General features: G+C 41.8%; 2 protein-coding genes across 9 annotated transcripts in view; one reads left to right on the top strand and one right to left on the bottom strand.

Moving 5' to 3' along the window:
• Positions 1-14,017, bottom strand: part of LOC110043257 (serine/threonine-protein phosphatase 2A 56 kDa regulatory subunit gamma isoform-like) — a 73,115-nt gene that overhangs the window by 17,377 nt on the left and 41,721 nt on the right. The window lies entirely within an intron of this gene.
• LOC149110407 (uncharacterized) overlaps positions 1-14,017 on the top strand; it is a 36,137-nt gene that overhangs the window by 1,281 nt on the left and 20,839 nt on the right. For 6 of the 8 annotated variants that reach the window (XM_089292739.1, XM_089292738.1, XM_089292737.1 and 3 more), the window contains 4 exons: positions 436-501; positions 1,335-1,421; positions 9,568-10,224; positions 10,552-10,584. In XM_089292739.1, coding sequence (XP_089148865.1) covers positions 9,588-10,224; positions 10,552-10,584 — 670 coding nt within the window. In that variant the 5' untranslated portion in view covers positions 436-501; positions 1,335-1,421; positions 9,568-9,587. Of the gene's footprint in view, positions 1-208; positions 274-435; positions 502-1,334; positions 1,422-9,567; positions 10,225-10,551; positions 10,585-14,017 lie in introns of those variants that run through there. The other 2 variants (XM_089292736.1, XM_089292734.1) reach the window with 2 other exon arrangements.

Raw genomic sequence — 14,017 nt, 5'->3', positions numbered from 1 at the left:
CCATTCCGCTTAGGTGTTTCTGATCTCGTGATCATTGCGGACTCTTATCTGTTCAGACAGCACCCTCCTGTAAAAGGAGGTCAACAGATTCGAATAGATTGTTTTAGATGTTAGTCTTTAACGATACTAAAGTTAAGGGAAAGAACTTTTTACTACTGAGAATAATTTAGTTCGCTTCACTAGAGTTGCATACATCTATTACTTATGACTGCCTATCGATTGCATGCGTCAAACCGAGTCATTTTGGCTCCAGGAGAAAGCTTCATGTTTCAAGTAAGCAGGATGCGTGGAATGAAATACATGTGTTTTCTATCCACCACGTTTTCAAATGCTTTGACCCACCCTCTCCTCCCCCTATACTTTTTCACCAGTCCCAATGATCAAGAGCAGATGAAATGTTACATTAGATTAGACTCAACCTGTTTATTTTTACAGTTGCTGCTACTGTCCCATTATGATACGGAGGAACTGAAACAACGTTATGACCAAGTACTCGGCAAGGTAAGAAAATTCTGAAAATGTGCATTCTAGTTTATGTGATTAATCGGTTATAATGTAGCAGTGTTTCTCTACATATCCAATGTTAAGTCTTCATACGAGCCAAGTGGCCCATCAGGCCGGAGCTTATCCCGGTTTCTGTAGCATAAAGCGACTAGGAGTATTTCTACTCCCCCCTGGATGGGATGCTGGTCCATCGTAGGGTTACCCCCACATATCCATAAGTCTAAGACAACAAAGGTGGAAAGCTTTTGCTTGCTTGCTTTTCTCAATTTGGTGTAGACACTCAGTCAAGCATGTCAGAATGAAAAGCCTGATTCACTTTGGAGAACTTTAACAATATCTTAGTATAATTTAAGGAGCAACAATATTTAGAAAACTGGTGTTAAAGGAACAGAGAAATGGAGAGTTCCTGAGAAACTGTTTTATAAGGAAATCTCGTTCAAGTCCTTTTTTTTGGTATTTGATATGTAACCTTTTGCATCAATTTTATTTCATCTCTTCATGCTTGAATTGACACCGTATCAGTCACGCTGGACTTTCGTTTCTTGAACCTCCAAGGCAAGCGAAAATTGGTTCAAAAATCACGTAGTTCAAAAAATCCGGGGTCGACATAGAGGGGGGCGACTTTCGGTACGAGTTGTTGTGACGTTCGAAAAATTGAGGGTTCCAGAAACTAGGATTCCACTTTATTATATGGCCAGCTCAGTGAGCGGCCAAGGTGAACCAAATCCTTCGCTGTCATTGGCTACCCGAGCGGGCAAGATGGCGCTATCTTGCCCGCTCGGGATTACCCGCTGTGTTCCGAAAGAAAATAGTATTCTTTTCATATACAGATTATCACCCAGCATGTTGGGCATCCAGACCTGAGATATCAATTACCAACCGGGACAATTGCATCTAGATCTTCTTGAATTGTGTGGGTGAGCAACAATAATTTCTTGGTTAGACATGGACCTTATACATAGACATAGACCTAGATCTAGACCTAGACCTAGATCTAGATCTAGACCTAGACCTAGACCTAGACATAGACATAGACATAGACATAGACACAGACACCCTATGTGAAGTACCAACCCGTGAGACAAGGCCAGACCACAACACCGGGAACTTCTCGCCCCACTCTTTGCGATAAGTGTGTGGGTTCTTTAACGTCGCTTGATAACCACGTGACACTGAAGAAGCAGGAAATGAAGCTTACAATTTATAGTCCTTATCCGAGAGGACTTGAATGTTTAACCATTTGCAGCAGAAATTACAAAGGTAGCTCATTCTCCTCAATTATTTTACGACCCTGAGTGTTGGTCTGGTCTGGGGCTCGAACCTTCGACTTCTCGCACAGATGTCTGGCGCTCTAGAAACTGAGCTAACCAGAAGGAGGTTTCATTTACTCGGTTTTGCCTCCCAAGATAAGATCAGCCTTGATCAACAGCCGTAGTTTTACTTCAGGATCGATTTTTTGATAGACATAGAAAGCATAACAGCAAGAACAAAGAGCATGTTCTATACTACGCCATCCGTAGACTAAAGTAGCCTACCAGTAGTCCCTCTTTCGCTTTAGTCCGTCGAGAGAGACCGTAAATAAACAACAAGGAAAAAAATGGCCCTGCGAAATCTCTCGCCCCCAGGATTTCACTCGGCCGTTTTCTTCCCAACGGTTTTTTTTAACCGCGCGGCCATGGGCCGAGCGCGGTTCATGGTTTACCCGTGGTTTTTTAACCGCGCGGCCATGGGCCGAGCGCGGTTCATGGTTTACCCGTGGTTTTTTAACCGCGCGGCCATGGGCCGAGCGCGGTTCATGGTTTACCCGTGGTTTTTTTAACCGCGCGGCCATGGGCCGAGCGCGGTTCATGGTTTACCCGTGGTTTTTTTTTTTTCGACTTCGGTGCGAGCAGACCCAAGCTTCCACTCGGCCAAATCTTGAGTCACGCAACCTGTGATGTTTACTCGCCAAAAGCTGTTGAAACAATAAATCTCATCTTTCGCGGGAATAAATTAAAAACCCAGCGCTCGTCAAAAATTATATTTTTTCACCAGAAATTTAGCTCGGAACATATACATATTTATATTTGTTTGAATCGTCGATGAAATGACCTTTTCCGGATATTTTTTCCTTCGGGGTCAACCGAAACCTCAGATTACAAAATCACGCCGAACCCAAATGTTGCAAAAAAATCTCTTCAAAACCCTGACTTCGAAGCGATATAACACTTCAGCGTTAATAGCTACCACACATCGGCAGGCGGTAAATCTATTCCTTAACAATCCAACTTTATCGTGTTAAAATTTCAGCGAAATCGAACAAAACCAGAATTAATTAGAATTTTTTTGTGACCTCACTTCCCAGACTTGTCCTAACAAAGGAAGCAACGGTTGCCCATAGCAACCGAAAAACACCAACATAACAAAGCCGACGTTTCGGCCAAAAAACTCCACAATTATCGCCTGAGAGTTTAAACTTGAGTGGGAACATCTTTTTCGAACCTTTTTCAACTGATTTAGACGAAAGACTGGCCTCGGCGGGCTACAAAAACGACAAAGAGAAAAAACAGAACAAGACAGCAGAACAAGCCGATAATATTTCATCGCGTGGCTTTCGACACGAAAACGAAAATACAGCTTACTTCTGGATAAATTCAGCCTTAGAAGCCAGCAACCGGTCCCAAATTACTTTCTGTATCCTTACAAATGTCCTGATTTCCATCTCCGAAAGATTTTGCTCCAATTTTGAGCAAATAAACATTTCGCCGGCGGCGACCGCCATTACGGTGGCTTGCATACTAAATTAGCTAACTTAACAAAATTCTCCCGAGGGGGGGGATACGACAAATTTGGTGAGAATCAAAAGTAACGTCAATTTTCTGTCACGTTTTCAATCTGTGGTCACTGGAGTGACCAAAATCGATACATCGGTCGGGATAGGGTTTTTTATGACTTGTGTGACTACTTTGCTAGCCCTTTACTCGTGGAAAACACCAATTAAATTTAATCATGACTTTTAAGAAAGAAAGCTGTTGTTAATAGTGTTATTATTGTGTCGTTGATATCGTTCATGCCCATACATATCCCGAAGAAAGTTCTAGATTAAGACCATTAAGTCATCGGAGATTTGTCAAAGGCTACCACTGATGGTGTAATAATACAGTTTGTGTTGATCAAGTGATGTGATGTCTACAGTAAGAAAAGAATCATCAATGACTGCTTTGGAATGTGCACTGCGTTCCGACGGTAGTGCTAAGCGAACAGTTAAATTTTAAAAGCGCGGTTATAAGATCTAACAGATCTTCTTGTTTTTTTCGACTTCGGTGTGAGCAGACCCAAGCTTCCACTCGGCCAAATTTGGAGTCACGCAACCTGTGATGTTTACTCGCCAAAAGCTGTTGAAACAATAAATCTCATCTTTCGCGGGAATAAATTAAAAACCCAGCGCTCGTCAAAAATTATATTTTTTCACCAGAAATTTAGCTCGGAACATATACATATTTATATTTGTTTGAATCGTCGATGAAATGACCTTTTCCGGATATTTTTTCCTTCGGGGTCAACCGAAACCTCAGATTACAAAATCACGCCGAACCCACATGTTGCAAAAAAATCTCTTCAAAACCCTGACTTCGAAGCGATATAACACTTCAGCGTTAATAGCTACCACACATTGGCAGGCGGTAAATCTATTCCTTAACAATCCAGCTTTATCGTGTTAAAATTTCAGCGAAATCGAACAAAACCAGAATTAATTAGAATTTTTTTGTGACCTCACTTCCCAGACTTGACCTAACAAAGGAAGCAACGGTCGCCCATAGCAACCGAAAAACACCAACATAACAAAGCCGACGTTTCGGCCAAAAAACTCCACAATTATCGCCTGAGAGTTTAAACTTGAATGGGAACATCTTTTTCGAACCTTTTTCAACTGATTTAGACGAAAGACTGGCCTCGGCGGGCTACAAAAACGACAAAGAGAAAAAACAGAACAAGACAGCAGAACAAGCCGATAATGTTTCATCGCGTGGCTTTCGACACGAAAACGAAAATACAGCTTACTTCTGGATAAATTCAGCCTTAGAAGCCAGCAACCGGTCCCAAATTACTTTCTGTATCCTTACAAATGTCCTGATTTCCATCTCCGAAAGATTTTGCCCCAATTTTGAGCGAATAAACATTTCTCTGGCGGCGACCGCCATTACGGTGGCTTGCATACTAAATTAGTTAACTTAACAAAATTCTCCCGAGGGGGGGGATACGACAAATTTGGTGAGAATCAAAAGTAACGCCAATTTTCTGTCACGTTTTCAATCTGTGGTCACTGGAGTGACCAAAATCGATACATCGGTCGGGATAGGGTTTTTTTATGACTTGTGTGACTACTTTGCTAGCCCTTTACTCGTGGAAAACACCAATTAAATTTAATCATGACTTTTAAGAAAGAAAGCTGTTGTTAATAGTGTTATTATTGTGTCGTTGATATCGTTCATGCCCATACATATCCCGAAGAAAGTTCTAGATTAAGACCATTAAGTCATCGGAGATTTTTCAAAGGCTACCACTGATGGTGCAATAATACAGTTTGTGTTGATCAAGTGATGTGATGTCTACAGTAAGAAAAGAATCATCAATGACTGCTTTGGAATGTGCACTACGTTCCGACGGTAGTGCTAAGCGAACAGTTAAATTTTAAAAGCGCGGTTATAAGATCTAACAGATCTTCTTGTTTTTTTTCGACTTCGGTGCGAGCAGACCCAAGCTTCCACTCGGCCAAATTTTGAGTCACGCAACCTGTGATGTTTACTCGCCAAAAGCTGTTGAAACAATAAATCTCATCTTTCGCGGGAATAAATTAAAAACCCAGCGCTCGTCAAAAATTATATTTTTTCAGCAGAAATTTAGCTCGGAACATACACATATTTATATTTGTTTGAATCGTCGATGAAATGACCTTTTCCGGATATTTTTTCCTTCGGGGTCAACCGAAACCTCAGATTACAAAATCACGCCGAACCCACATGTTGCAAAAAAATCTCTTCAAAACCCTGACTTCGAAGCGATATAACACTTCAGCGTTAATAGCTACCACACATCGGCAGGCGGTAAATCTATTCCTTAACAATCCAACTTTATCGTGTTAAAATTTCAGCGAAATCGAACAAAACCAGAATTAATTAGAATTTTTTTGTGACCTCACTTCCCAGACTTGTCCTAACAAAGGAAGCAACGGTCGCCCATAGCAACCGAAAGACACGAACATAACAAAGCCGACGTTTCGGCCAAAAAACTCCACAATTATCGCCTGAGAGTTTAAACTTGAGTGGGAACATCTTTTTCGAACCTTTTTCAACTGATTTAGACGAAAGACTGGCCTCGGCGGGCTACAAAAACGATAAAGAGAAAAAACAGAACAAGACAGCAGAACAAGCCGATAATATTTCATCGCATGGCTTTCGGCACGAAAACGAAAATACAGCTTACTTCTGAATAAATTCAGCCTTAGAAGCCAGCAACCGGTCCCAAATTACTTTCTGTATCCTTACAAATGTCCTGATTTCCATCTCCGAAAGATTTTGCCCCAATTTTGAGCAAATAACCATTTCGTCGGCGGCGACCGCCATTACGGTGGCTTGCATACTAAATTAGCTAACTTAACAAAATTCTCCCGAGGGGGGGGGGGATACGACAAATTTGGTGAGAATCAAAAGTAACGCCAATTTTCTGTCACGTTTTCAATCTGTGGTCACTGGAGTGACCAAAATCGATACATCGGTCGGGATAGGGTTTTTTTATGACTTGTGTGATTACTTTGCTAGCCCTTTACTCGTGGAAAACACCAATTAAATTTAATCATGACTTTTAAGAAAGAAAGCTGTCGTTAATAGTGTTATTATTGTGTCGTTGATATCGTTCATGCCCATACATATCCCGAAGAAAGTTCTAGATTAAGACCATTAAGTCATCGGAGATTTGTCAACGGCTACCACTGATGGTGCAATAATACAGTTTGTGTTGATCAAGTGATGTGATGTCTACAGTAAGAAAAGAATCATCAATGACTGCTTTGGAATGTGCACTGCGTTCCGACGGTAGTGCTAAGCGAACAGTTAAATTTTAAAAGCGCGGTTATAAGATCTAACAGATCTTCTTGTTTTTTTTCGACTTCGGTGCGAGCAGACCCAAGTTTCCACTCGGCCAAATTTTGAGTCACGCAACCTGTGATGTTTACTCGCCGAAAGCTGTTGAAACAATAAATCTCATCTTTCGCGGGAATAAATTAAAAACCCAGCGCTCGTCAAAAATTATATTTTTTCACCAGAAATTTAGCTCGGAACATATACATATTTATATTTGTTTGAATCGTCGATGAAATGACCTTTTCCGGATATTTTTTCCTTCGGGGTCAACCGAAACCTCAGATTACAAAATCACGCCGAACCCACATGTTGCAAAAAAATCTCTTCAAAACCCTGACTTCGAAGCGATATAACACTTCAGCGTTAATAGCTACCACTCATCGGTAGGCGGTAAATCTATTCCTTAACAATCCAGCTTTATCGTGTTAAAATTTCAGCGAAATCGAACAAAACCAGAATTAATTAGAATTTTTTTGTGACCTCACTTCCCAGACTTGTCCTAACAAAGGAAGCAACGGTCGCCCATAGCAACCGAAAAACACGAACATGACAAAGCCGACGTTTCGGCCAAAAAACTACACAATTATCGCCTGAGAGTTTAAACCGGAATGGGAACATCTTTTTCGAACCTTTTTCAACTGATTTAGACGAAAGACTGGCCTCGGCGGGCTACAAAAACGACAAAGAGAAAAAACAGAACAAGACAGCAGAACAAGACGATAATATTTCATCGCGTGGCTTTCGACACGAAAACGAAAATACAGCTTACTTCTGGATAAATTCAGCCTTAGAAGCCAGCAACCGGTCCCAAATTACTTTCTGTATCCTTACAAATGTCCTGATTTCCATCTCCGAAAGATTTTGCCCCAATTTTGAGCAAATAAACATTTCGCCGGCGGCGACCGCCATTACGGTGGCTTGCATACTAAATTAGCTAACTTAACAAAATTCTCCCAAGGGGGGGGATACGACAAATTTGGTGAGAATCAAAAGTAACGCCAATTTTCTGTCACGTTTTCAATCTGTGGTCACTGGAGTGACCAAAATCGATACATCGGTCGGGATAGGGGTTTTTTATGACTTGTGTGACTACTTTGCTAGCCCTTTACTCGTGGAAAACACCAATTAAATTTAATCATGACTTTTAAGAAAGAAAGCTGTTGTTAATAGTGTTATTATTGTGTCGTTGATATCGTTCATGCCCATACATATCCCGAAGAAAGTTCTAGATTAAGACCATTAAGTAATCGGAGATTTGTCAACGGCTACCACTGATGGTGCAATAATACAGTTTGTGTTGATCAAGTGATGTGATGTATACAGTAAGAAAAGAATCATCAATGACTGCTTTGGAATGTGCACTGCGTTCCGACGATAGTGCTAAGCGAACAGTTAAATTTTAAAAGCGCGGTTATAAGATCTAACAGATCTTCTTGTTTTTTTTCGACTTCGGTGCGAGCAGACCCAAGCTTCCACTCGGCCAAATTTGGAGTCACGCAACCTGTGATGTTTACTCGCCAAAAGCTGTTGAAACAATAAATCTCATCTTTCGCGGGAATAAATTAAAAACCCAGCGCTCGTCAAAAATTATATTTTTTCACCAGAAATTTAGCTCGGAACACATACATATTTATATTTGTTTGAATCGTCGATGAAATGACCTTTTCCGGATATTTTTTCCTTCGGGGTCAACCGAAACCTCAGATTACAAAATCACGCCGAACCCACATGTTGCAAAAAAATCTCTTCAAAACCCTGACTTCGAAGCGATATAACACTTCAGCGTTAATAGCTACCACACATCGGCAGGCGGTAAATCTATTCCTTAACAATCCAGCTTTATCGTGTTAAAATTTCAGCGAAATCGAACAAAACCAGAATTAATTAGAATTTTTTTGTGACCTCAGTTCCCAGACTTGTCCTAACAAAGGAAGCAACGGTCGCCCATAGCAACCGAAAAACACGAACATAACAAAGCCGACGTTTCGGCCAAAAAACTCCACAATTATCGCCTGAGAGTTTAAACGTGAATGGGAACATCTTTTTCGAACCTTTTTCAACTGATTTAGACGAAAGACTGGCCTCGGCGGGCTACAAAAACGACAAAGAGAAAAAACAGAACAAGACAGCAGAACAAGACGATAATATTTCATCGCGTGGCTTTCGACACGAAAACGAAAATACAGCTTACTTCTGGATAAATTCAGCCTTAGAAGCCAGCAACCGGTCCCAAATTACTTTCTGTATCCTTACAAATGTCCTGATTTCCATCTCCGAAAGATTTTGCCCCAATTTTGAGCAAATAACCATTTCGCCGGCGGCGACCGCCATTACGATGGCTTGCATACTAAATTAGCTAACTTAACAAAATTCTCCCGAGGGGGGGGATACGACAAATTTGGTGAGAATCAAAAGTAACGCCAATTTTCTGTCACGTTTTCAATCTGTGGTCACTGGAGTGACCAAAATCGATACATCGGTCGGGATAGGGTTTTTTTATGACTTGTGTGACTACTTTGCTAGCCCTTTACTCGTGGAAAACACCAATTAAATTTAATCATGACTTTTAAGAAAGAAAGCTGTTGTTAATAGTGTTATTATTGTGTCGTTGATATCGTTCATGCCCATACATATCCCGAAGAAAGTTCTAGATTAAGACCATTAAGTCATCGGAGATTTGTCAACGGCTACCACTGATGGTGCAATAATACAGTTTGTGTTGATCAAGTGATGTGATGTCTACAGTAAGAAAAGAATCATCAATGACTGCTTTGGAATGTGCACTGCGTTCCGACGGTAGTGCTAAGCGAACAGTTAAATTTTAAAAGCGCGGTTATAAGATCTAACAGATCTTCTTGTTTTTTTTTTTTTCGCGTCACGCACGACGGGCTAAGCGAAAGAGGGACTACTCTGTACACTAACATATCGATAAACCTTTTGGTAGGTTCATCTGGTCACCAGCCCATGGCTTCTGCTCTTGCACCGCCGGTTGCATCCACCAAGGAGACGACCAACTATGCACGGTTGTGTCGTCTTCTGGTGGGCGTTGGATCCCAGGCCTTGAGGGACACATTTGACAGAATTTACCCTCCAGCTGGACTGCATTCTGTATTGGCGCCCGGTACCCCAGCACACACGACACTGCAGTCACTTAGGTCGAGAAGAATCCTCAATCCTACTCAATGGGGAAACTTGTACCCTTCCATCCGTACATCTGTTTCATCAGCAAGCTTTGATATCACGTTATTAATGGTGCTGCTAAGGAATATATGTGGTCTGACTCCACCCGTCACCGGCTGGGACAATCTTCCTTCTGCTGCAGACACGAGTACTGAAGCCAACATAGCCAGGGTGAAGTACTACCGAAATACTGTCTACGGCCATACCACACAAGCCTCTGTAGACGATGTAACGTTTAACACCCTCTGGAAGGATATCAGTAACGCGCTGGTAACTCTGGGAGGAGTGAGTTATGGAGCCGCTATCAATAAACTCAAGTATGAGTGCATGGATCCCGACACTGAGGAACATTACAGAGAGCTGCTGTTGCAATGGAAGAAAGATGAAGACAAAATCAAAGAAAAACTTGAAGCGTTGGAAGGTATGTAAGAACTTAGCCTCAGATTCGAGGGATGAGCACGGGCTCCTTTCTTGAACAGCGGCTGGTAATCGAGCCTACCTCCACTATGTAAATTTCTTTTTTTTTGTAATCCTTAGTAGCTCTTAGTTCAACTCCTGGACCGCGTTGTGTAAATAGCCAACTAGTCAGCAAGGAAGCTACAGACAAGCCTTCGGTTTGGCTAAGTGTGAATATAAATAAAGTAAATGTGTATCAAGTCTGCTTGGCCTCAAACCAGGGAAAATGTACATTGATAAACTGCCTTTTGATGAAAATTAACATGTTGCATCATTTTCTTTTTTTATAAAGGTAACATCAAGGATAAACTTGGAAAGGTGGAAGGTATGTGTGAAACTTACTGAACCAGCAGACTTGACAACGCGAAAGTTTTTGGGAGTTAAAAAACACCCTATAAGAAAGCATTCCAAAAAACTGCAATTTAACAATTAGATTATTAACTTGAGATATCTACATATTAAATAATACTAGTATATAAAGAGGTGGTCTAGAAAATGGCGATCGTTTTTCTTTCGTTCGAAGTTTCGGGGGAAGATTTACACCCTTCCTCACTACGTCGGAGAAATTTGAAAACGCGGCATTCACCGGCGACAGAAAACCTTGGGTGCAACCTTGAAGGTTAAGGTTCATCACATGAATACTGTGACGCCATCAATTTCGAAAAGCTCCGCTTTCAAAATGTTTTCCGTCCACACTTGAACGCAGAGTGGGCGTTGTTACACCGCGAAATGTAATAATCGCCACAAAATGTAATATTAACGCAAATCGTAATAAGAATCGCCGCAAAATGTACTAAAAAAGTCAACGCACAATGTAATAACTTTTCAACACAAAATTTAATAACTTTTCTAACGCATGTTGTAATAAGGCAAAATGTAATAATTTTCGAACGACTTGTACGTTATCTCTAAACCAGTATTATGACCCGGCCAACGTTATCCTAACGTAGGTAATACTGTGACATGTAGGTGAATTGAATATTCGGTTCAATTTGATGTACAGGTTTTGTTTCGAAAAAACATTGTGCAATAGCTTTCAGTTTGAAAGCTCTGTGGATCGGAATCAGGTGGAATATCACGTTGTAGCCCCATCATACTTTCACAATCTTTAACTCCAGAGACAGTGTTTTGAATAGGGGCCGCGTTGTTGTTGAAGGGTGTGGTGATTGAAATATATGGGTACAGTCAACTCAAGACTTGGACAAAACAATTATAAACTTTAAATTGAACGAAACTTCCGTTATTACGGACTTTTGATCGCTTTTACATACTTAACCGACACATGTTCCGGTGTCAGGACCGGAACATGTGTTAAGTCTGTAAAAGCGATCGAAAGTCCGTAAAAAAGGAAGTTTCTTTCAATCTAAAGTCTATAATTTTTGCCGGGGATTCAGCAGCTGTCCATATTAGCGGGGTGTCCAAAATAGCGAGGTGTCTACAAGGCGAGAAATGACTGTACCCATATATTCGAATCACCACACCCTTCAATAACAACGCGGCGCTTAGTCGAAACATATAATCTCTGGAGTTGAAGATTGTGAAAGTATGAAGGGGTTACAAGTCGATGTACCACCTGATTCCGCCTGTACACCAAGTTGAACCAAATAATAGGATTCACGTTGGCCGAATCATAATACTGGTTTCGAGATATCTTACATGTCATTCGACAGTTATTACATTTTGCGTTGAAAAGTCATTACATTTTGCGTTGAAAAGTCATTACATTTTGCGTTGACCTTTTTATTACATTTTGCGTCAATTTTATTACATTTTGCGTTAGTATTACATTTTGCGGCAATTCTTATTATATTTTGTGTTAATAGTACATTTTGTGGCTATTATTACATTTTGTGGCGTAACAGGTGTTTTCAAATTCCTCTGGCTTGAAGAGCGTTTTCGTAAAGTTCTGTTTCCGGTGGGCAATTTCTCCAGCCGGTAATGTGGACTGTAGGCATAACCGTAGATGTTAAATGGCGTTTTCAAATTTCTCCGGATTAATGTGGATGGGACCTGAGGAATATTTTTGAGCAATTCAATTCGCGACAAGACGAACAAAAGGGTAAAGTCTGCATACGAGCTAAGTGACCCATCAGGCCCGAGCTTATCCCGATTTTGACTAGGACGGTATTTCTACTCCTCCGTGGTGAGATACGCGGTGGCCTCATGGTTAGTGCGCTCGACTCCTGAGCGAGTGGTCCGGGTTCGAGCCCTGGCCGGGGACACTGTGTTGTGTTCTTGGGCAAGACAGTTTACTCTCACAGTGCCTCTCTTCACCCATTGTATAAATGGGTACCGACGAATTTAATGTTGGGGGTAACCCTGCAATGTACTAGCATCCCATCCAGGGAAGAGTAGAAATATTCATAGTCGCTTCATGCTACTGCAACCGGGATAAGCTCCGGCCTGATGAGCCACGGCTCGTATACAGACTTTACCTTTACCTGGGTGGAAAGCTAGTCCATCGTAGGGTTGCCCTCAGCATTAAGTTTGCCGGTACTCATTGTTACAACTCAGTGGCGCATCCAGACCTTGAGCTAAGAGGGGGGGGGGGCGGTTTTTCTTCCTTCTATCATACACGTCGTCAGAACTTCCGTCTGTCAGAACACGGCGCAATGTCCCCGACCAGGGCTCGGACTCAGACCGCGCGTTCCGGAGAAGAGCGCACTACCCATGAGGCCACCGCTCCTCTACAAGGCTGTAGCATGAAATTTTTGCACCAGCCGCCTGCATCATAATCATAACAATGACCAATCGAATATAAAAATATACTGTGACCTTAAAAACTAACAAGAAAAGTTCAAAGAACTTATCAGTTGTATTTAAAAATAAGTTATTCGGAGGAAAAAATTTATCCTGCTATTTTGCAAGAAGTATATAAGTTCATGGGAGCTTGTCTATCTCCTGCATAAGGATCACGTGATTTGATAAGGTGATGTTACACAAGCCGATTTTTTACGTCGATTAAGACTTTAAACACAACATTATTGTGTTCAAAATCGGTATCGGTTAACATTGTGGACGGGGTCTATTTGAAGTCCAATCCCCACGTGCACGTCGTAGGAGGACGAAACAGGCAAAGTACGGGGACGAAGTATGGTCGCCAGTTATACCCCCGTGCCGCTACGGTAGCTATGAAGGCCTGTCTGGATCAACTATAAAACGTGCTGCCAGCGGGGACCCTGGTGAAGTTGACTAGGCTAATCACCCACCAGTGGATATTGCAAGATTACAGAATCAGAATCAGTGCAAATGACTTCTACGACAGCTGGCCTGACTCCATAAGAGGCCTCTTCGGAGAGCTGTATGATACCATCTGGTGCAAGCCCAAGCGAAGCCAGACGGTTGACACTTCTTCTTCTGACGATGAAAGGCAGGACTAGGATTGGAACATGGAATGTCCGCACCCTGTATGAGGGAGGAAAGGCCGCCCAAGTGGCAAGCGAGATGCGGCAATACAACTTCTCAGTGAAAGCCATTTACGAAAGCAAATGGAATGGACTGGTCAGGTTACACCAGCAACAGGAGAGCGGTTACTCTACTCTGGGCATGAGGAACAACAGCATGCACATGTATGGAGCCCAGTCTGACCAACAATTATCATGGCAAGGTTTAACTCAAAGGGCAGAAGGGTCCCCATCATTAACTGGTATGCCGCAACCAACAACAGCACATGGCCAGAAAGAAGAATTCTATAGTAGTCTACAAGGTGTTCTGGATCACTCACCAAGGCGAGACATCAACATTTTTCTGGGCTAATT

This window comes from Orbicella faveolata, unplaced genomic scaffold (genome assembly GCF_042242905.1).
Source record: "Orbicella faveolata isolate gen_17 unplaced genomic scaffold, um_ofav_v1 contig_24, whole genome shotgun sequence".
In the NCBI taxonomy this organism is placed as follows: Eukaryota; Metazoa; Cnidaria; class Anthozoa; order Scleractinia; family Merulinidae; genus Orbicella; species Orbicella faveolata.
The sequence above is the reverse complement of the archived record's forward strand: the minus strand, read 5'-3'. Positions and strand labels throughout refer to the sequence as shown.